This window comes from Hoplias malabaricus, chromosome 10 (genome assembly GCF_029633855.1).
Source record: "Hoplias malabaricus isolate fHopMal1 chromosome 10, fHopMal1.hap1, whole genome shotgun sequence".
NCBI lineage: Eukaryota > Metazoa > Chordata > Actinopteri > Characiformes > Erythrinidae > Hoplias > Hoplias malabaricus.
The window spans coordinates 18,827,608-18,850,537 of NC_089809.1; the positions used below are offsets into that span (position 1 = coordinate 18,827,608).

Here is a 22,930-nt window from a genome sequence, read left to right on the forward strand (position 1 = left end):
TATAATTTTGGTCTCCTTTCCCTTTGTGTGGTGTGCATTTATTACAGGGACTCAATGCGTCCTGGCTTTAGTTTCAGATGATCACATGGTGAAATGCCTGGCTGATTGAATCTGACATGTATCTCACAATACACAATACCAATCAATAAAATTAAACTACCACTTAAGCCCAGCCTTGACCTCTTGAACTGAATCTTCTTATTCGTAACAGCATGTTCTCTATATCCAGCTTAGATAAAGTTTTAACTGTACGTAATGCAGATGTTTAAATTTCCTTATAGGACAGTATGTCATCCTAAGTGCTGGGTGTCTTCCTTTTAAACTCTGGTAGGAGCCTGACTTTAATACTCCAAATGGTTCATGGGTCTGAGTCATCACAAAGTAACAAATGCTGCAGAAATCAATAATGCTTTACCTGGAAGAAGAGCCATTTGTGTATTGACCTGGCAGCCATTCTGAATGTCAGAGTCCTCTGAGGAATAGCTGGCAGTTGTATTTTTGTGCTGGGGGAAGGGAATTACAGAGGACATAATGATAAACAGATGTCCGTGACCCAAATGGACCTGAATTATTTATGGCAGTAGGACATGTTATGATGTCCTGCTACGTGTTGTTGATGGTGATGTAAAGAAATGAAATGCTGTGATTTTCATTGGTGCGCTACAGAGCACTGAAAAAGCAATACTTAAATAAACATATCAGTGGAACAAAAGGAAAAAAAAAAAACTTTCCAAAACCTCAGGCTTATTACATCCTAGAACATTATATAGTCATTTCATAGACTGTAATACACCCTTAAAAACAGATTTGTTACTTGTAGAATATTCTGTTAGAATAATATAATAAATATAATAAAATAATAACAAGTAGTTATTATTTTTTTATGGACAATTATTATTCATAATTATTAATAATTACATTATTTGTTATTAATAAAAAAATTATATGGTTGAGATTATGGAATTATGCACTTTTTGTACACAGAACAATATTTTGACTAATATTCCACAATGTGGATTAATATAAAGTACTTTTTTTTCATTCATTTTCATTCATTCATTCATTATCTGTAACCGTTTATCCAATTCAGGGTTGCGGTGGGTCCAGAGCCTACCTGGAATCATGGGCGCAAGGCAGGAATACACCCTGGAGGGGGCGCCAGTCCTTCACAGGGCAACACAGACACACACACATTCACTCACACACTTTTGAGTCACCAATTCACCTACCAACGTGTGTTTTTTGGACTGTGGGAGGAAACCTGAGCACCCGGTGGAAACCCACGCGGACACGGGGAGAACACACCAATTCCTCACAGACAGTCACCCGGAGTGGGGTGGAGTGGGGTTCCCTGGAGCTGTGTGACTGCGACACTGCCTGCTGCACCACCGTGCCACCCACAGCAAATTCAAATATTTATAAAATCGTATTCATTTTATCAACAAACATTCATTCATTGTCTGTAACCCCTTATCCAGTTCAGGGTCACAGTGGGTCTGGAGCCTACCCAAAATCACTGGATGCAAGGTGGGAACACACCCTGGAGGGGGCGCCAGTCCTTTGAATGGCAACACACACTCACACATTCCCAACAAACATGGGCTACTGAATAAAAGTTTAGAAATTACACCACTTCAGACCAGCAGAAAAAAGGAATTGTCAGAGGAATAAAAAAAGCAAAGAGGGGTTGATAAGTGTTTCTGTCTGTCCCTGACTGTTTAACTAGATCGAGTGTGATCACGCAAGTGAAACACCAACAGTGAGGGCAGAGATATACAACATGACAAAGATGTGAAATTGAGACAGAGAGGAAATAAAAGGGGAAAAGAGAAAAATGACAGATGATATGATAAAGAGACAGCCTCTTAGTGGCTAAGAGGAATGGTGAGTGCTGTACCCATAATAATCTGCAAGTATTTTTTTTTACACTTTGACTTCTGAAGCAACATTTATTTTCAGGTCACTAAATGACATTTGATGTTAAATATGTTTGTGTCAGGGATATGGGTGGTTTGGCGTGGGGGGCACCCAGCGGGGCATATAGGGCTTAAACGCAGGATGTCCACTGTACCTAGCACCACCCCTTACCATAACCATATGTTTTTAATTATTCTATTTAACATCTATTTATTTTGGTAATGTTTTGAAAGCATTGTTTATTACAGTTTCAGGTCTAATTGTTTTTCATTCAAAAACAATTATTTCTGAATTCATAAAATGGCACCCGTATACAATATAATAATATTGTTATTATTCAAATTTTGTAATGTGTTTAAAAACATTTAAATGGAGTTTGTCAAATTAGTGACACCGCTGTGCTAAAAATAAGTAAACTATTTCTGGCAGGCGAAAGAGCTACTAGGAAACTGCCTGACTACCAGTGACCGCTGGATACACTTGGCTTGGAGCATTGCCATCTGAGACAAGGCAGATGTGAATGTCGCCCCGGTTCTTCTTCCCCACAGGGACTCAGAATAGAAAAGCTTTTCTGCTTGGTGGGAGTTCATGACCTCTGCCTAGAACTGCAAATCACACTTCCCATAGATGACCTGGAAATATATTTTGAATACTTCATATGATCTGCTACATAAACGTAATGCTTTGCTTGGTTACTGTTTAATGATATTTGCCTTTCTGTTTTGTTGCAGATGGACCTTAAACTACTTTTCATATCAACATTGTTGTGCGTTATATGCTACAGCAGCGCCCAGACAGGTAACATTATACCACCCTTTCCCTTTCCTTTGGAAGTTTAACTGAAATTATTTAACTCTAAATGGAGTTTAGTTCAGTGTAGTCCTCTTAAAATAGGTATGATTACCACGGTATCTAAGTTACTGCCTCTCCCTCTCTCTGCCTTTTTGAGAGTGAGTTCCTCTTAGAGTACTGACGATATTATTCAGAAGAAGTTCCACCTAAAATGAATCAGTGATTATACAATGTGGAAAACTCAGACAAGTCCATGTCTGGCGTGTTGACCACATAGTTGTGGATGAGTGTCTGTGCTTATTGACAGCTTAATTGTCTTTTCTGTAGTGTGATGGGTCTTTCTGGTGCTTTTGTTGTCCACAGATGGGAATGAGTGCATCAAGGCTAATGCAGAATCCTGTGGGGACTGCATACAAGTGGGGGCAAAGTGTGGATGGTGCACTGGTGCAGTAAGTACAGCACACATATTCAGTTTACTTAATTCATTCCATCATTGAAAAACATGGTCACGTGATTATTTTTTCTGCACTCTCTAAAAGAATACTATTATTAAGATTTTAATACTGTCCAAAAATTCAGACCCTAGTAATTTATAGCGAATTATGGATGAAGTTCAATATTCAAAACTGCCATATAGCATTTCAATGTATATTAAATGCACTATATGGATAAAAGTTTTGAAATACCTTCACATTCCACCTCCAGGAGCATTTATGACATAAAATTGCATATAAATCCATAGGCCAATGGACCAATTTGCAGCTAGAAAAGCTTCCACTCTTCTGCAAAATTTTACTACAAAATGTTTAGTGTGTCTGTGGGAATTTTTGTCCATTCATCCAGAAGAGCATTTGTGAGGTCAAACATTGATTTTGGACAATAGAGCCAGGCTCACAACTTCCACTCTAATTCGTTCAAAAGGGGTTGAGTTCAGGGCTCTGTTAAGGCCAGTCAAGTTCTTCCACACCAAACTCACCCAGTCATGCCTTTATGGATCTTGCTATGTGAACTGGGACACAGTCTAGTGACAGCACCTACTCCATCAGATACTTGCCATTGTGCTTGTAAAGCTTGCATGCAGCTGCCCAGCCATGAAAACCCATTCTATGAAGCTCAATCAGTTTGATGTTAATGCCAGAGGAACTTTGGAATTCAGTCACTGATTCAGCAGAGTGTTCAGCAACATTTATGCACAGTCTGCAATTGATGACCCTGCTCTGTAATTGTACATGGTCTGCCACTTTGTAGTTGAGTTGCTGTAGTTCCTAAACACTCAGAGGTGATCATGGAATATGTAGGAGTAAGAAATTTTACCAGCTGACCTGCAGCAATAGTGGTATCTTATTATAGTATCACTCCCTAATTTAGTGAGTTTTTAGAGCATCCCATTCTTATATAAATGTATGTATGTGGCAACAGGAGTGAATGAAACACCTGAATTCAGTTAGTATAAAGTACTTAGTAGTTTATTTAAACTACTTTTGAATATGGAATTCATTTTTAAGGTGATATTCATGAGATAAATAGTAACTTATTTGAATAAGCCAAATCACACCAGCATGTTAATATGGTAAAAATAAATTTAATTTTCCCTAGATTGGTGTCTGAAGTTTAGTTTAATTTTGTACACAACATGGCTAACAAGCAATGAAATCTTTGATTTTCATTTGAATTCCTTATGTACAGTTACAGTTCCTTATCTGCCAAAATATTGCATACAATATTTAGTTATGTAACTGTCACATGGAGACACATTTGAAAAATGAGTGGGAAGCATATGCTGAGAAGTTTTTATTTGAAATTGACCTTCCTCCAGTGCAAAACTAAGAAGAAGGTGCAGGGTTTTTTTTGTATTTCATTTTTTTGTTGAACTGTCACTTTAATACCAGTGGCAGTAAATCAGTCTGCTTTGACTACATCGCTCAGTTCTTGAGGTGTTTGGTGTAGCTGAAGTGAATGTTCCTGCAGCCCCGTCCAGTTCTATGCGGTTTAGTGTGGGATTGAGAAACCCAAGCACTGCTGCTCCTGTTCCATGAATCTGCAGCACTCCATAAAAAGTGTGCTCAGGGCTTTTGGGCCAACTTAACCACTTTACCAGGCATAATGACTCAGATTCTGGTACAAGATATGTAGCAAGACTGTAAGAAACCACAGGGCAGATACACCAATCAGTCATAACATTAAAATGGTTTCCTTATTTCTACACTTATATTCCATACAGGTTCACTTTATAGTTCTAAAATTGCATACTGCAGTCTATCTGATGCACTGCATACTTTGTTGGCCACCTTCAGTGGCCCCTACTGGACCACCACAGAGCAGGTATTATTATTATTATGTTGTCATAGATTTGGTGTTGTGCTGGCGTGAGTGGATCAGAGGGGTGTTAGAAATCCAAGACAATCCTACTAGCACGAACACACTCTAACACCCCTACAACATTATTGTCAACTGTCACTGCTACCCTGAGAATGATACACGACCCAAATAATACCTGCTCTGTGGTGGTCATGTGGAGCTCCTGACTATTGAAGAACAAGGCAAAAGGGGGCTAGCAAAGTATCCAGAGCTGATGGACTACCGTGTGTCACAAACACTATAGGGTTAGCAGATGCCATAACACTATAATGTGTTCTTTAAGTTTCTTTTTAGGGACCCCAATACATTTTTTGTGGCTTTCAGGGTTTTCAAATTTTTTATTAGTGGCTCCTTTTAAGGCAGCATCGAACGATTCCTCAGTCGTGAAGGCAATCCCATGACACAACTAGAGCACAACTCTCCTCTAGTTCACTCTTCTCCCAGAGCAGAAATAATTAAAATAGTGATAAAAACGGGAAGACTAGAATCCATAGGGCTGAAACACTGAGGTAAGTAAACGCCGGTTGCAGTGGGAGAGACAGTTTCCAGTTGATCATGTATTTTTGTGCCATTTTTAATAGGCTACTCTAGGCTGTTTCTAGTTTGTGTGCTCTTAAAAGTAATTAATGTAAGTGATTTTCCTAACAATTGCATTTTAATGTGCCATGTTCATAATGTAACATATAACGTATATCTTACATTTTTTTCATATATTTGAACCCTTAAGACAATTTAAAAAAAGATTTTAAATGAGTTTAATCCAATTAGATACATAAAGATATACTGTAAACTTAGTAATACATTTATTAGTTTGTGGAAATTAATCAAATTAAAAATTCAGCTGAAAATAATTGATGGGTAACAGAAAAAATACTGTGGTTTAAAAACAAACAATGCTGCACTTGGGCTTTTATGCCTTGGGCCGATTTGTTCCAAGCACTGTCTATATCTGTAGTGGGGTCTTATTTCCATGTCTGATCAGTCTCATACATGGAAACATATGGTCCAATACGTCCTCTTCCATGCCCCCTCCTTGTAGGACTTCTTGAAGCAAGGTGAACCCACATCAGCTCGCTGTGATGAGTTGGAATCTCTAAAGAAGAGAGGATGTATGGCAGCCAAGATCGAGAACCCTCGAGGAAGCCAGAAGACTGTCAAAAATAAAAATGTCACCAATCGCAAAAAAGGAGGGGAAAAAATCAAACCTGAGGAAATCACTCAGATCCAGCCGCAGAAACTCACTGTCAGCCTCAGATCTGGTAGCGTGAAATTACATGTTTAAAGTTTGATCCAAGTGTTACACTGTAAAATTGCAATTTTGTAACTGATTCCCATTTATATAGTTCAGTACAAATGCTGTGCAGGTTAAACATAGAGGAATAAAATGCAGTGTTTGCAATGAAAACTTGTGTTTTTTTTATATCTACAGGAGAACCACAGAAAATAGACTTGAAGTTCAAAAGAGCAGAGGACTATCCTATAGACCTTTATTACCTTATGGACCTGTCCTTCTCTATGAAGGATGACCTGGAAAATGTCAAAAACCTGGGTACCAGTCTGATGCTGGAGATGTCCAAGATCACATCTGATTTCAGAATCGGTGTGTTGTTAAAATAATCATTCATTCATTCATTACACTACTGTTTATAACCACTCGTACAGTTCAGGGTCACCGTGAGTCTCACACTTACACATTCACTCACACCTATGGACACTGTTGAGTAGCCAATCCACATAACAATGTGTGTTTTTGGACTGTGGGAGGAAACCCAGGCGGACACTGTGAGAACACACGAAACTTCTAACAGATGTAAATTATTTTATATCAAAACTAAAATCAAAATTTTGTGTAACGTACCTTTTGGAAACATCAAATCTTTGGGTGCCTGGTTCTAAAAATAGGTGGAAATGTTCTTTATATTACTTGTATTGTTAAACATTTAAATGTAGAGATGGTTTATAGTGATACAGTGCATAATTATAAAGTGCATTAAGATTTGCAAGTGATGCTGCCTTTATGACAAACAAACATTTTAACATTTTAAACACCAGAATTCAAAAGGATTTCTATTTTTATGTCAGGGTTTGGCTCGTTTGTGGAGAAAACAGTCATGCCCTATATCAGCACCACTCCTGCTAAGCTGCTGAACCCCTGCACTGGAGACCAGAACTGCACCAGCCCCTTCAGCTACAAGAACGTGCTGAAGCTCACCAGCAATGGGCAGCAGTTTAACACTCTGGTGGGTCAACAGCAGATCTCTGGCAACCTGGACTCTCCAGAGGGCGGGTTTGATGCCATAATGCAAGTAGCCGTCTGTGGGGTGAGTGAGAAGAGCTTAAATCTGTGTGGCTGAGAGGAACAGTCAGTTTGGTATACTGTTCAGATATAACATACAAAATAATTTTTTATATTTTTTTATGTATCGTTTTGTCTTACTTTCTGTTCAGAGGTCTCAGACTTATTTTCAGCATTCAAAAAAATAAATATAGAGCATGTTTTTTAATTATTATTATTTTGTTCTTTGTTTTGTGTTTTTGTTTGTTTTTTTTTTTTTGTTTTTTTTACAAAACTCAATTCATAACTATAGTTTTTCATAAAATGCAAAACATAATACTTCTCATCTACTTAAAAACACCTGTGTTATGAGATGAGATTTACAATCCCAAATTGAACAACAGTAAATGCATAACATACAAAGCTTATTGTTAATCATGAAGCTGATTATTTATTAAAGTAACCAACATTTTTTTTAGTTTATTTCAATAAGTGATTAGAGGTGATTTGGTGTTTTATCGTAGAGGAAATGAGTTTGTTCTCTCTGTAGGACTACATTGAGTAGAATGTTTGTGTAGTTTTTGTGGTAGCAGTCAGAGTTTATGTTCTTTGGCTCTGCATCCTCCTTCTTTCCTTCCTCCCAGGCTCTCACTTGCTCTCTCTCTTTATTTTAATAGGAACACATTGGCTGGAGAAACGTCACTCGTTTGTTGGTTTTTTCTACGGATGCTGGATTTCACTTTGCTGGCGATGGAAAATTAGGAGGAATTGTGCTTCCTAATGATGGCAAGTGCCACCTGGAGAACAACATGTACACTATGAGCCATCATTATGTACGTACTCTGTGGATTATAGCTACAAATATCTAATCTGTACAAGCATAACAGAATGTTTTATTTCATTTTACTATTTCTTTGTACATGTGACAGGACTACCCCTCCATTGCCCATCTGGTGCAGAAACTCAGTGACAATAACATCCAGACCATCTTTGCTGTCACAGAGGAATTTCAGCCCGTTTATAAAGTATGTTTTCTCAACTTACTGAGCAAAGAAATGTGTGTATCTGCATGTCTGTCTGGTTCAACATTCCAAATGTTTGTTTTCAGAGGTGGCTTTTTTTCTCCAAGTCAAAATCCTTTCATCTGTTTAGTTCAACCATTTGAAGTCTATAAAAAAATATCCCCTCAGCCAACAGTCTGTAAGTTCTTCAAGCAGAACATAATCAAAGCCTTCACATCTCACCATTTTTCGTCATGCAAATTAGATCATATCTGCTAATAATCACCCAGATATTGTGGAAATCAAGTATTAAATCTAAAGTTAGAATGGAATTTTCACTGAGGCGGGGTTAACACGCCTCTTTTTGTATTTGGAAACCCGTAACGCTGAAAATAGTTTCTAGCTCCAGACTTGGCCTTTGCCACACTCCAAAATCATCATTTAGAATTCCTGGCTGAAAACGTAAATGGCTCTGTTATGAAACAAACGTTCTTTTAGTCTGTTCTAGACTGCAGTGTTTTATATTGGTCTCTATTCCCTGGCTCATGCCCCAAAATATTTTTCTATTTTTTTTCCATCTTCCACAGGAATTGAAAAACCTGATTCCAAAATCTGCAGTGGGAACTCTGTCAGCCAACTCCAGCAATGTGATCAATCTCATTATCGATGCCTACAATGTAAATATATCAACATATTCATTATTATCATTACTTAATTCCTCAGATTGAAATCATTTACTCTTACATTTACATTTTTTCCTTCTCTCTATCTTTCCTTCTCTCTTTTTTCCTTCTCTCCCTCCCTCCCTTCCTCTCTCTCTCTCTCTCTCTCTCTCTCCCCCTCACTCTTTCTCTCTCCCTCCCTCCCCCCCCCCCTCTCTCTCTCCCTCCCCCCCTCTCTTTCTCTCCCTCATTCTCTCTCTCTCTCTCTCTCTCTCTCTCTCTTCCTTTTTATCTTTTAGTCTCTGTCCTCAGAAGTGATTCTGGAGAACAGTAAGCTGCCTGAAGGGGTGACAATCACTTATCAGTCCCGATGTAAAAATGGAGTGGTCAGTGTTGGAGAGGAAGGGCGCAAATGCTCCAACATCTCCATAGGAGACGAGGTAAAACACACACAGAGGACAAGAACTTCCCTAGAGCAGAAAATCTTATTTTTCTACCTCAGCTCGTGTGTTCAGATTTGAATATCACAACATAAAGTCAACATTCCAAATTGAACTAGCCATGTATTCAAATATGTAATCACCTATAATACTGCAAAGATCGGTATGATGTATGCAACACTTTGTGAAAAGCACTCTACTTTTTATTCCGTGCCACAGTTAGACACCCACTAACTGTGACAAATTTCCTTTAATAATTGGCTTACAGATTTGTCACCACTAAAAAGGAATAGTTACTGTTATGTTCTTAACAAATATGTAATGCCTAGTGTAGAAATGTGCAGAAACCTGATTTGAAATGTAATCTGGATGTCATCATCATCATCATCATCTTCTTTTCCGCTTTTCCATTTCAGGGTCGCGGTGATAATCTGGATGTAAAATATGATAATAAAAGCCAAGTATGTCTGCAGTTTTAACTAATAATTAATTTTCTTGGACACCAGGTGTACTTCAGCATAAACATCACTGCCCAGGGCTGCCCCAAACAAGGCAAGTCTGAGACTTTAAAGATTCGACCGCTGGGTTTCACTGAGGAAGTGGAGATCAAACTGAGCTTCATCTGTGACTGTGAGTGTCAGAAGGAGGGTATCATCAGCAAGGAACTCTGCCACAACGGCAATGGCACCTTCGAGTGTGGAGCCTGCAGGTAACCTTCAGTTACAGTTTGTTTCATCAGGCCTTTATATCTTTTCACATTTTATACCTTTTTCCATTTCAGTAAGATATCCAATATTATCTGGATTCAAATTTTGCAATATTTATATATTATAGTAATATAGTATATATATGGCACCCCTAGTTAAAATCTGTTAAAAGTCTAAAATAAATAAATATTTTATTGCAGACGCATAATCTCACTCTGAAAAAATTTAGAAAAACGCATCCTTCAACTCAAGTGAAAAAAAGAAAAAATCCTGACTAAGAAATAATTATTTCCCATAAAACGACCTGTTCCACAATTACTGGCACCTTTAACAATTTCTTGGAAATAAATGTATTTGAACCATTTATGTCATTTCAGATTTAGTGTATAAAGTATCTAGGAACCGTTAATTAGTAATTCATCACTTCCTGTTTCCCTGGGGTATAAATATGGCATTACACAGAGGCCTATTTCTCGTACTCACTCTAAAACATGGGAAAGACAAGAGAACACACTATTAAAGTAAGGTAGATGTGTGTTGACCTTCATAACTCAGGCAATGGCTACAAGAAAATAGCCACTCACCTGCAGATGCCCTTATCTACAGTCAGAGCAATCATTAAAAATTCAGAACATCTGGAACAATGACAAGCCTGGAAGAGGACGCAAGTGTATCTTGCCACCACGCACACTGAGAAGGATGGTAAGAGAAGTAAAAAGTTCTCCAAAGAACTTTCTCACTGTAAGAGAATTGAATCAAATGGTAGCATCTTGAGGTTACAAGGTCTCCCAAACAACCATCAGATGCTATCTACATGCCAACAAGCTGTGCGTGGAGAAAGCCTTTTCTGAGTTATACTCATAAGCGTAAACGGGTGGAGTTTGCCCAGCGGTACTGGGATTTTAACTGGGACCATGTGCTTTGGTCAGATGAGCCCAAGATAGAGCTTTTTGGCAACAAACACTCTAAGTGGGTCTGGCGTAACACCAAGGATGAATACGCAGGAAAACACCTCATGCCCGCTGTTAAGTATGAGGGAGGATCATGATGCTGTGGGCCTGTTTCTCCTCCAAAGGACCTGAGAAACTTGTAAGGATATATGGGATCATGAACTCTTTGAAACATCATTTTGAATCAGAATCTTGTGGCCTCTTCCCGAAAGCTGAAGATGGGTCGTCACTGGGTCTTTCAGCAAGATAATGACCCTAAACATGTGGCCAAATCTACTCAAAAATAGTTCACAAGGCACAAAATCAAGCTCCTCTCATGGCCATCTCAGTCCCAAGACCTCAACCCAATAGAAAACCTGTGGGGTGAGCTGAAGAGGAAAGCGCATAGGAGAAGACCCAGGACTCTGGACGATTTAGAGAGGTTGTGCAAAGAGGAATGGTCGAAGATAGCTCTTTCTGTATTCTCCCATCTTGTGAAGAGTTATAGGAGAATATTAAGTGCTGTCTTGTTGGCAAAAGGAGGTTGTACAAAGTTCTAACACCAGCAGTGCCAATAATTGTGCCACATAATGATTTCATTCAAAAGATTTATTTCTTAACGTGTGATTTTTTTCCCATCAAATAAAGGCACTTCATTTAAAGCTTTCTTTTTTTCATTGTTGTCCTATACTATTATAATATGTATAATTGTTGTTGTTTTTTTTGTAATTTTAACACATTTTATATATCTTTATTAGATCATTTTAAGTACAGTAATTTGGACAATGTGCAAGTCACAATATCCTGCTCTGATCTTCCTCTTAGGTGCAATAAGGGTCGTATTGGCCGAGAGTGTGAGTGCAGAAAGGATGAGGTGTCTAGCGAGGACTTGGACAAGAACTGCCGTAAAGACAACAACACTGACCTCTGCAGCAACAACGGCGAGTGTGTGTGTGGAAAGTGTGAGTGTAAGAAAAGGGACAACCCTGAGGAGTATTACAGCGGCAAGTACTGTGAATGCGACAACTTCAACTGTGACCGCTCCAACAACAAGCTCTGTGGAGGTACTAAACTCTCTCAGCTGCTTTCATGTACAATCAAGTTACAGATACGTTTTCAATGAAATACATGATTTTTAAATCATACCATGTTATAAAAGATTATTGGAAACTTAAATATTGGGTATAGCGCCTGGAATGAGATAACAAGATATCACATACTACACTACTTTTAAGGTGTTACTGAACTGAAACAAGCTGGTTGAATTCACACAAACACCCATGCAGTCTGTAACTAGGAGGCACAGATAATAAAATAAACATTCAACTAAGCAGTAAGTATTTTACTGCAGTTTGAACTGAGGCAAAAATAAAAATAAAACGTCTACGCACACACATCTTGATTTTCAGCAACAGCTGTTGACTTGGACTGTGTGGAGACTGGAGTAAATCAGAACAGACTTGGTTGAGAAGTGTGGATAAATTTGGGATAAATTCATGTAGTGTGACTCAGGCTTTAAGGAGACCAAAATACGTACCCTTGAATTTGGAAGGTCTGGAGAAGCTTTGTGTCTTCATATCAGTGTCTTTGTTTACATGTGGGTTTTATGTGATTGTGTTGTACAGAAATATGTAGGGCAGGACTAATTAATGCAGAAAAAAGGAGCCCAAAGTATTTTTCATAATATATAACACCGGCATCAGTGTTTTTCTTGTTCATTTTATTTAAAAATAAATACTTGATGATCAAAGAACAAAGAAGACCAAGAACATTTTGTTGATTTTAAGAATTGCTATTTCTTATTTATTCAATGTAAAGCATGTGAGGTTTAAGGTGTCTGTGCAAGCTATATGGAGTTTTATAAACACACTAACACCACAAAATGTCTACTCACAACTTCCCTTTACAGTATTTCAGGCACACACTGACGTGAAATAAGACAAATTCAGCAATCCTCTCTCTGTAAGATATAATACGTGTGTAAATGTTGCAGAGTTCCGAGCCGTCCTGCTGAGCTTGTGAACAGCGAAGAAACATAACCAACGCATGATGTCGCGCCCAAAACAGCCCCAGAAACACACACAAATGGAGCGTGTTCCTGTCTTATTTTCTAATATATATTTATGAAACGTTGTAAATGCCCCAGTCCAGCTCCTCTGGGCAATAACGCTGTGTGTGCGGCTCTGAGCTCTTCCTTGAGTTACTGAACCTCGACATGCCCACAGACATAGCCACAGTTTACGCTGAAGAACCTACACTTTGGTTCCAGCTGGGAATTTTTCTGGTTCGCGAACTAGTTTATGTCGGTGGAAACACATAGAACAGTTCCAAATTTAGTTCATGAACTAGAACCGGAATGATTCATTCATTGGTGAGAAAAAGGCTATGTAAAAAATGGCTGAACTAACAACAGACAGTGTAGTAGCGCTACCTTAAGTTCTCTCTGTGAAACAACGATTCTACTCACGCATTCAATATTAGGGGACAGTCAATAAGAGAAAATGCCCCTTCTAGGCTGGCCTGGTAGGCAGTCCATCAAAAAAACAAAATGCCAGTTCACCTACCAACATGTGTTTTTGGACCGTGGGAGAAAGCCATAAGTTTAGAATATGCATTTAACAGCCTGGCTGGCAAATGACCTGTCTCCCCCACTTACTCTAAGTCTGATCTGTTTAGTCATGGTAGCCTTGTCTAGATGGTCACTTGGACCAAACATATCTAGAATTTGACTCAAAGTTATATAAGTGTATACTTAGATGCATTGTGTTATCCCATTGGTTACTATTGTTGCAATCAACATGTTTACTCATTCCATGACAACACTAAACAAAATTGAGTCAATGAAAATGCATGTATCCTCACTAGACACTAGACAACAGTGGTCCCCTGTTTACGTTTACTTTATTAACCTTTTCTTTGAGAGCTTGTGGTGCACCCAGGACATAAACAGTTCTGGTCATGCGACAGTTTACTCTAAACACGTGACACTGCACATGTTTCTCTGAGACACTTCCATCCATCCATTATCTGTAACCGCTTATCCAATTTTTTTTTTAGGGTCCCGGGGGGTCCAGAGCCTACCTGGAATCATTGGGCGCAAGGCGGGAATACACCCTGGAGGGGACGCCAGTCCTTCACAGGGCTCTGAGACACTTTCTTATTTATATATTTGATAGAAATGCAATGACATATTTTTCAGTAACATATTTAGAGCTACAAAAAAAATTAGTCACATTGGTCACATTTTTTTACATTGTGACCAATGGGATTAAGTATCAGTCCAAGTGGAAACTTAAGTCGCATGTTTTCTATTCCATCAGGTTTGTGATGACACAACTATGAACATATTGACATATGATTAACTATTCCGCATATAACGTAGCCCACTGTTCAGGTTCAGATGGCATATGTTGCTAGTGCAGACTGACAGGAGGCACATGTATCACTGCAGATTTTCAGAGGATCTATACATTCAAAAGGATTGGTAGAAGTATATTTCTAACTTCCTTGATACTGGTTATATATTAGGCAGTTAACACAACAGCCAATCAGATTTCAGAGAACAAAAACAAACAAGAAAATGCCAACTTTTGAATATGATGACTACCACTTATTTCCTCTTCCCTCTAGGCCATGGTCGCTGTGAGTGCAGAGTGTGCATCTGTGATGCTAATTACACAGGAAGTGCGTGTGACTGCTCTCTGGACACCTCGACCTGTCTAGCCTCCAACAATCAGATATGTAATGGCAGAGGCAATTGTGAATGTGGCACCTGCAGGTGCACTGACCCCAAGTTCCAGGGACCAACCTGTGAGATCTGTCCCACCTGCCCTGGAGTCTGCACTGAACACAAGTAAACATGCAGCACTTTCAGTTCAGTATGAAGAGTAGTGTCTGAAGGCTACAATCTACCTGTCCTGTAAAAATAGTTTATAAGAAAAATATATAACCAATATCAATAAATATACAGAACTCTGCAGAAGTCATAGGCACTTCAGATAATTATATATATTTAAACTAATGCCTTCTCAGTAAGTGTGGTGCTTGTATGAAATTATATATAGTCACATTGAATATAAAAAATAATATAAAACAAATTAGAAATCTAAAATAAATATAACAAAGTTTTGTTCAGATTCTCCTTGATTGCATGAATTTGTTTTATCAACAACATACATTATTTAAACTCATTTTTTAACTGGTAAAACTAGGTATTGGATGATAATCTCAAATAATACGGACTGCCACGAGGATAGATTTGTTAAACCAACACATTCACACACACAATATCACACTCACTGGAATGGTGTTATTTGGATTTATTCTAATGTTGGGCATTATTTGTTTTTTATGATTTGTTAAGTTATGATGTGACCTTACATCAGCAGCAGCAGATCTCTACTTATTTATTTACGTTATTTTATTATTTGCTCTTCTTCACAACTGTGAAAAAATGTCTGCCATTGACTATAAATTAGATCCTCCACTCCTCCAGGACATGACACCACACGAGTTAACATCAGTATCTCCTCACAGGGCGTGTGTGCAGTGCCGGGCATTTGGTACTGGAGAGAAGAAGGACACTTGCGAGAGAGACTGCAACTACTTTACTCTGACCAAAGTGAAAGACCGAGACAAGCTGCCGCAGCCAGTGCAGGCCTTCCCTCTCATGCACTGCAAAGAGAGAGACGCCAACGACTGCTGGTTCTACTACACCTATGCCGTCAATAACAACACGGAGGTCCACGTTGTGGAGACTTTAGGTAAATCTGAAAAAGAGAGAAACTGATATGTATTACTGTTTTGTATATTGCCATACAATACAATGTAGATTTAAATATAATTATTTTTAAATACAGAGAAGAATATTTCGAATGTAGATGTTGGAGTCAACATTACAAAGTTCAGTATCATTGAGATTTTGGAAGTCCTGTTCAGCTTTCAGGACATATTTTTTTAATATGTTTATATCATATTATGATTCCTTTAAACATGTACAAACATTAGGGAACAAAACTGTCTGTAGGTGATTAAAAACGGGAACTATAGGTTCCCTGGGTTACTGTGTAAACTGAAAGGAAACTTTAAAGATTTAACATTCTGCAAATAACCTACATATTCTTACATGAGACACGAGTCATTCTTTTTATATTTCTTGTTTTAAAAAAAGGGAAATGGACAAGAGATTTATTTTTTAAAGCTAAGCTTAGAGATCTGTTCTCAGAAAAATCAGTCACCAAATTTTCTCATACTCATTTTTCCCAGAATGCCCGGCGGGTCCCGACATTATCCCCATTGTGGCGGGAGTGGTTGCTGGAATCGTGTTAATTGGTTTGGCCCTTTTGTTAATCTGGAAACTGCTCATGATCATTCATGATCGACGTGAGTTTGCAAAGTTTGAGAAAGAAAAAATGAATGCCAAATGGGACACGGTAAGAAAATGTTCTGTAAAATAGTATTTACAGTAGTTGTGGGATGTTTGTTGTTGTTGTTGTTTTGATTTTTATTTGTTTTTTAGGTCATCATTATCCAAACAAGACACTATCGGACAGTAAAGAAAATAATATCAGTCTGTAACACTTAAGTTTTGTCAGTATAGCGTTTAAACCCAAATTCTGGCATCATTCACGTGGTTGAAAATTTCCTCACGGGCACTTTATTCTAGTGAGGAGAGGAAAAGCTTTATGTGAACGTTTCTAACAGCTGTAGAGTATGAGAGACATTACAGATTTGAGGGTTTCTCCTAGGTGTGGTCTGTTTAAGCTGGTCTAGTGAGATCAGCTACCTCAGTGCTGCCCTCTGTGGTTCAGAAATGAAAGGTTGCAGTGTCTCACAAGTTGCTGGATCCATAAAAATTAAGGAGTGTCCAGCAACAGCTTGAATTAACCAGGGCAAGTTTTGAGGCTCATACATTTTTTTGTATTCACCTTGGACACAGGCCACTCCATTCATTCTGAAGGATCGTAGTATGAGGCTGAGTGATGTAGGCAGGACTACACTGAGCACTATAACCCTCTCATTAAGGCCCTGTTGTCAGTTACATTTAACCCACACTGTCTATCAGTGTCTGTCATTAAACAACTTCAAAGGCTCCATGTAGCTTGTGATGAAGGTTTGGCTGAGAGCTGCGGGTTCCATTGTGTTTTAAGCCAGATGTGACCTTGTGGGAACCATTACAGGACCCTGTGTTTTTATTTTTATTACATGTGCTTAGGGCTGTCACAACTGGTTGTATAAGTAATCAAGTTTGTCCATTTTGTGGAGTAAGCAAGCAATCAGAGGCCAAAAAAAAACAGAAACACACTTAAACATAAACCATGCTTAGCCTTTAAATGATAAATATATTATTTCAAACAGTAAACAAAAGTCCTTTATATATTGGCAAAATAAACTTTGGGCATACACACCTAAAGTGACACACTGACCAGAATCAGCTACACTGGGCTTTATGTATTGCATATATTTAGTTGTTTATTAGAACTAAATTTTAGTTGTTTATTCCAGCTCAAACTAAATAATATTTGCTTTAAATGTTTAAGTAGAGGTGTTTTTTTTTTTTTTTTTGAGGAAGTACATTTATGCCCAAATCATTCATTCATTCATTTTCTGTAACGGCTTATCCAGTTCAGGGTCATGGTGGGTCCGGAGCCTACCTGGATTCACTGGGTGCAAGGCAGGAATACACCCTGGAGGGGGCGCCAGTCCTTCACATTGCAACACACACATTCACTCACACCTACGAACACTTTTTAGTCATCAATCCACCTACCAATGTGTGTTTCTGGACTGTGGGAGGAAACCCCGGAGCACCCCGAGCTGTGGATGTGTAATAGTTGGTGGCTTTTAAAAGTGCCTGACATTTAAGTGTGGGCAAGACACAGCTGCCATCTTCAAAACAGATCGTTCATTCATTTGGATGGGTCAATAATTTCGTACACTTTTTTAAAAACTTTAAATATTTATAACAATCTCACTGCAACCTATATTTTGATCTGTATGTTGATAATTACTTGTAAATTACATTTATTTGATTTCCACAAATGATATAAAAATCATGTCAGGGTTATGATCTGAATACTGTGATGTGAAAACTGGTTTCTGTTCCCTTATGATTTACTTGCTGATGCAGTTCAGTCCAGCGCTGCTTGCCCACATGCTGCTGGACACGCCCACCAGCGACTCATCACCTGATTCATGGGCGGTGTGCACACACATTGACAGAGTAGGATACATTTAAATAAGTCTCATATTTAAACACACTACAAACTAAAACAATTTATAGAGAAAATTAATTTATTCAATTAGGGCGCAGCAGGTAGTGTCACAGTCACACAGCTCCAGGGGCCTGGAGGTTGTGGAATTGATTCCCGCTCCGGGTGACTGTCTGTGAGGAGTGTGGTGTGTTCTCCCCGTGTCCGCGTGGGTTTCCTCCGGGTGCTCGGTTTCCTCCCACAGTCCAAAATCACACGTTGGTAGGTGGATTGGCGACTCAAAAGTGTCTGTAGGTGTGAGTGTGTGAGTGAATGTGTTGCCCTGTGAAGGACTGGCGCACCCTCCAGGGTGTATTCCCGCCTTGCGCCCAATGATTCCAGGTAGGCTCTGGACCCACCGTGACCCTGAACTGGATAAGCGCTTACAGATAATGAATGAATTTATTCAATTACATTTATTATTTGTGCTGCAAAGACAGAATCATTATAATAACCATTCATTATAATAAGATTTTAAGTCTTGTGGAGTTCTGGTAAACAGGAACTCCAGCAGTCTCTTTATATTTACAACCATCAAGACAGTTCCGGCCACTCCCAATGGTTTTATTTAACACACTTCATTGTCAAGTCTCACTTGATGAGAACCCAAATAAAAAGCCCCAAATGCTATAATGTGAATAGTTGTTACGTTAAATGGTTGTAAATATACTATGTCTGTTGAGACGTAGTTTGAACTGATCTAAGCCTAGAACTGGTGCATGCAGAAGGCACAATAGTACCTTTTATGTTACCATTCTCAGCAAAAAAAGGGAGAAAAACAAATATAAAACCTCTCAGAATTGAATCATTGTACATTACAAAATATTGCAAATTATAATGAATTTCTAAAATTCTTTCTTCTTCTGTGAGACTTGTCCTCCTCCTTTCCATTCTTTATTGGCATTGCTGTTTTTCTCTATCGTGTCATGTTTCATCTCCTGTCCTCTTTCAGTTTCCCTTCAGCTGCTTCTCTCTGTGCTTGTTCTTTTTTTTTCTTAGCAAGAGAATCCTATTTACAAGAGTCCTATTAATAAGTTCCAGAATCCAAGCTATGGACGTAAAACTGCTGCTCTTTAAGTGTGTAATCCTTTCCGTTCTAGTCTGCATGCTCTGAGGATCAGTGTTTGGTGTGAGGGTCTGTGTTTGTGGTTCATTTTAAGTGTTTTTGTTTTGGATTTTTGTTTTCTTGCATTTTATATGTGTATTTTTTTTTAACGTGCACAACTACTATAGATTCCTTTTGGAAGTAGGTCTTAGAGGAAAGTCTACGACGGAGCCGTATCAGTTTCCACTTTAATCCTATGACTATTTTTCTGGAAATAATTCTTACACCTTATATGTTATCATTCTTTGAGTTGTCAGAACAGTTGTGCACAGGTAGGTGTGGTTTAATCAATGGAAATGCTTACTGCAGCATGGGCTAATGCACTGGTGTTTGAATTCCTTGACTACATTTTAAAACTGAAGGACAGCATTTATTTTTTATTTTATTTTACTTTGTTTTTTGATGTGGGTACTAACACTCATACTAATAAATGAGCCAGAGTGTCCAGTTTGTCTGTAACTCATCTGATTGTTTCTGCTCTTTTCAGGGGGAAAATCCAATCTACAAGAGTGCTGTTACAACTGTGGTCAATCCCAAATACGAAGGAAAATAATGGATGCTTGCACTGTGTCCAGAACAGTGTTCTTAAATTTGACTTTGAAATATTACGTCCTTCCATTTAAACCTTTCATTATGTTTTGTAGAAATGTGCATTTTATATTGTAGCACTGCATTATGACACAACACTTACGTGCCTCCTATCATCTCCTCGCAAAATGTGTACAGTTTGTATAGACTTTTTATTTTCATCTGTATTTTCGATTACTGTTATATCCTTTCATAGACCTGCAAGAAAGTTTCATTTATTGTTGCAAGGCACAAGTGCCTATAATGCTTTAATAAGCGGTACATAATGTATCAGACAACATTTCTGAAGATGGTCATCTGCTTTGGTCATTCTGTAGTTCTGTACAGACAGCTGTATAAATCCTGATCTGTCTCTACATTAGACCGGGTGTGTGATATTAACATTGATATATTAAATGCCAACATTGGTCTGAGTATAACATCTCATGGATGGTCTGACAATCAGGGTACTGCTTCTTCTTCTATTTTTTTATTATGCCAAGGAATACAGATACATGCTTTACCATGTATCAGTTATCAAAAATGTCTTATTTCAGAACAACACTTGCAGTTTTGGTATCTTTTTAAACTTTTAATTCATAATGGCTTGTTTATTTTGTAGTCATTTTTTTCCTTCCCTCCATTTATTTTTGTATTTTTCTTGGAGCAATTATGCCATACATTTTAGCTCCAATCAGTGAGCTCATAACCTGCAGAACTCATCCTGTGGCTATAGAAAGCCATTCATAAGAACTCATTAGAACATTTACTAGCCCAATAGCTATGCTCTAAAATGGTGGTGAAATATGATTTATTACTATTTTTTTAATATATTGTACTTCATTTGGTTATAAATTGGCATTTCCTGAATACAGTAATCCCTCGTTTTTAGCAGGAGATGCGTTCCAAAACCACCCGCGAAAAACGAATTTCTGCGAAGTAGAGGAAAGATATTTTTTTATGTATTTAACGAGTATTTGGACTTTTAAAACCCTCCCTGTTACTGTTAACAACCCACCCTTTGCAGTAAACAGTCGTTCTATAATGTTTTTCAGCTGAAACTACATGTGATATCCTACCAGTTTCTTTAATAGAGTAATTCCTAAGCTGTGATTTAGCGTCAGTAAATTTCACTCGGATGTGGACATGAACAATACATGTACTATACGTGAGCAATACTTGTAAATGATATATTTTGTCACCAACAGGCCTAGTCTAATACATGTAAATAATAAAAAAAATACTTTTGGCTATTCATCTTTCACGGTTTTCCTAGGTTTTCCCTCAATATCCGTGATATAGCGGCCATAAGCCCCTTTGAAAAAAACACACGAAGTAGCAAATCCGCGAAAGATGAACCGCAAAGTAGCGAGGGATTACTGTACTAACATCAAAATGTTGGTTATCAGGTTAGATGGTATTCTCTGTGCATTTACTTAAATGTTGGTATGTAGCCAGTTATTGTAACAAAATGTTTAAATTTGTGGAAAATAACCCCCTTGGTACATGATTGTGTTGTGTATTTTGAGATTTAATGGCTCAATATTGAAGGTACAAGATGATAACCACAAAGGTAATGGTATGATATGAAGTAATCTTTTCATATTTTGTCAAGTAGCATTTAGAAAGGCAAATGGAAAATATTGATATTTTGACAGACAAATTATAAAGGCACCTGAGGCTCCTCAAACATTAGTGTGACAAGTCCTTTATTTTTAAGTGCCTTTTCATCCTGCTCACTGTTGCCATGTTGTTTTAAATTTATTTATTAAAAATAAAATCTCAATTGATGTAAAAACCTATGCTTTCTATGGAATTTCATTGTTAGATGACAGTTAGACTTCTGTTAAGATGAGGTGCAGAGCCTATGTGTAGTTTAGCTGTTCATGACCTTTAGTTAGGAAAAGCCACATTGAGCTTACAAAGGATAAAATGGATCTCACTGAAATCAATCATTCATTCATTCATTCTTTCTTTGTCTATAACCACTTATCCAGTTCAGGGTCACAGTGGGCCCGGAGCCTACCCGGAATCCCTGAGAGCAATTCAGTTACACACCCTGGAGGGGGCTCCAGTCCTTCACAGGGCGACACACACAAATTCACACTTTTGAGTCACCAATCCATCTACTAAAGTGTGTTTTTGGACTGTGGGAGGAAACCCAGAGGACATGGGGAGAACATACCAAGCTACAGACAGTCACCCAGAGTGGAACTTGAACCCACACCCTCCAAGTCCCTGGAGCTGTGTGAGAGGCACTACCTGCTGCGCCACCGTGCTGCTCCATCACTGAAATCAGTCAAAAAAATAATAATTTCAGCTGAATTAGTTACACCATGAAACACAGTGAAGACAGTCATCAACAAGTGAATTCAATATAGTAGTACAACAGTGACTTACAAACAGGAAGGAAAGCTGCCAAGAGGCCAACAGCAACGTTAAAGGAGCTGTGTGACAAGATGGATGCATTTTCTTACAAAGAAAACCATCACAGCCCGGTTAAATTTTAAGAAACCTACATAAAGTCTGAAAGAAGCATGTGGGAAAACATGCCTGATGAGACCAAGGTTGAATTTCTTGAAGAAGCACAAAGTTGTGGAATGGCACCGCCACAGCCCTGACCTGAATCCAATTGCAAATCTGTGGGGGGACCTGAAGAGGGATGTGCACAGGAGATGCCTTCATAATCTGACAGCTCTGGAGCACTATTGCAAGGAAGACTGGGCAAAGATTGCCACATCAGTAAGTGCAATGCCAATAGACTTGTGCCCAAAAAGACTGACTGCTGATTCAGTAATGTATTAATGGGTTTGTGGCTTAATGCAGCAAGGGTTATTTTTCTCTGGTATTTCAAACCAGGAGAATGGTAAACACAAAAGCATTGCAGGCAGTGTTGCTCTCACACAGCTCCAGGGACAAGGGATTCT

At 38.4% G+C, this 22,930-nt stretch overlaps 1 protein-coding gene across 1 annotated transcript in view; it reads left to right on the forward strand.

Annotated features, from left to right (window-relative positions):
* itgb1a (integrin, beta 1a) overlaps positions 1-21,466 on the forward strand; it is a 38,605-nt gene extending 17,139 nt beyond the window's left edge. Inside the window, exons 2-16 of the mRNA XM_066682670.1 lie at positions 2,649-2,715; positions 3,073-3,158; positions 6,107-6,326; positions 6,497-6,667; positions 7,150-7,388; positions 8,020-8,175; positions 8,272-8,367; positions 8,931-9,020; positions 9,305-9,445; positions 9,952-10,154; positions 11,907-12,145; positions 14,712-14,934; positions 15,618-15,844; positions 16,347-16,513; positions 19,924-21,466. Coding sequence (XP_066538767.1) covers positions 2,649-2,715; positions 3,073-3,158; positions 6,107-6,326; positions 6,497-6,667; positions 7,150-7,388; positions 8,020-8,175; positions 8,272-8,367; positions 8,931-9,020; positions 9,305-9,445; positions 9,952-10,154; positions 11,907-12,145; positions 14,712-14,934; positions 15,618-15,844; positions 16,347-16,513; positions 19,924-19,989 — 2,391 coding nt within the window. The 3' untranslated portion in view covers positions 19,990-21,466. The remainder of the gene's footprint in view (positions 1-2,648; positions 2,716-3,072; positions 3,159-6,106; positions 6,327-6,496; positions 6,668-7,149; positions 7,389-8,019; positions 8,176-8,271; positions 8,368-8,930; positions 9,021-9,304; positions 9,446-9,951; positions 10,155-11,906; positions 12,146-14,711; positions 14,935-15,617; positions 15,845-16,346; positions 16,514-19,923) is intronic.
* The last annotated feature ends 1,464 nt before the right edge of the window (positions 21,467-22,930 follow it).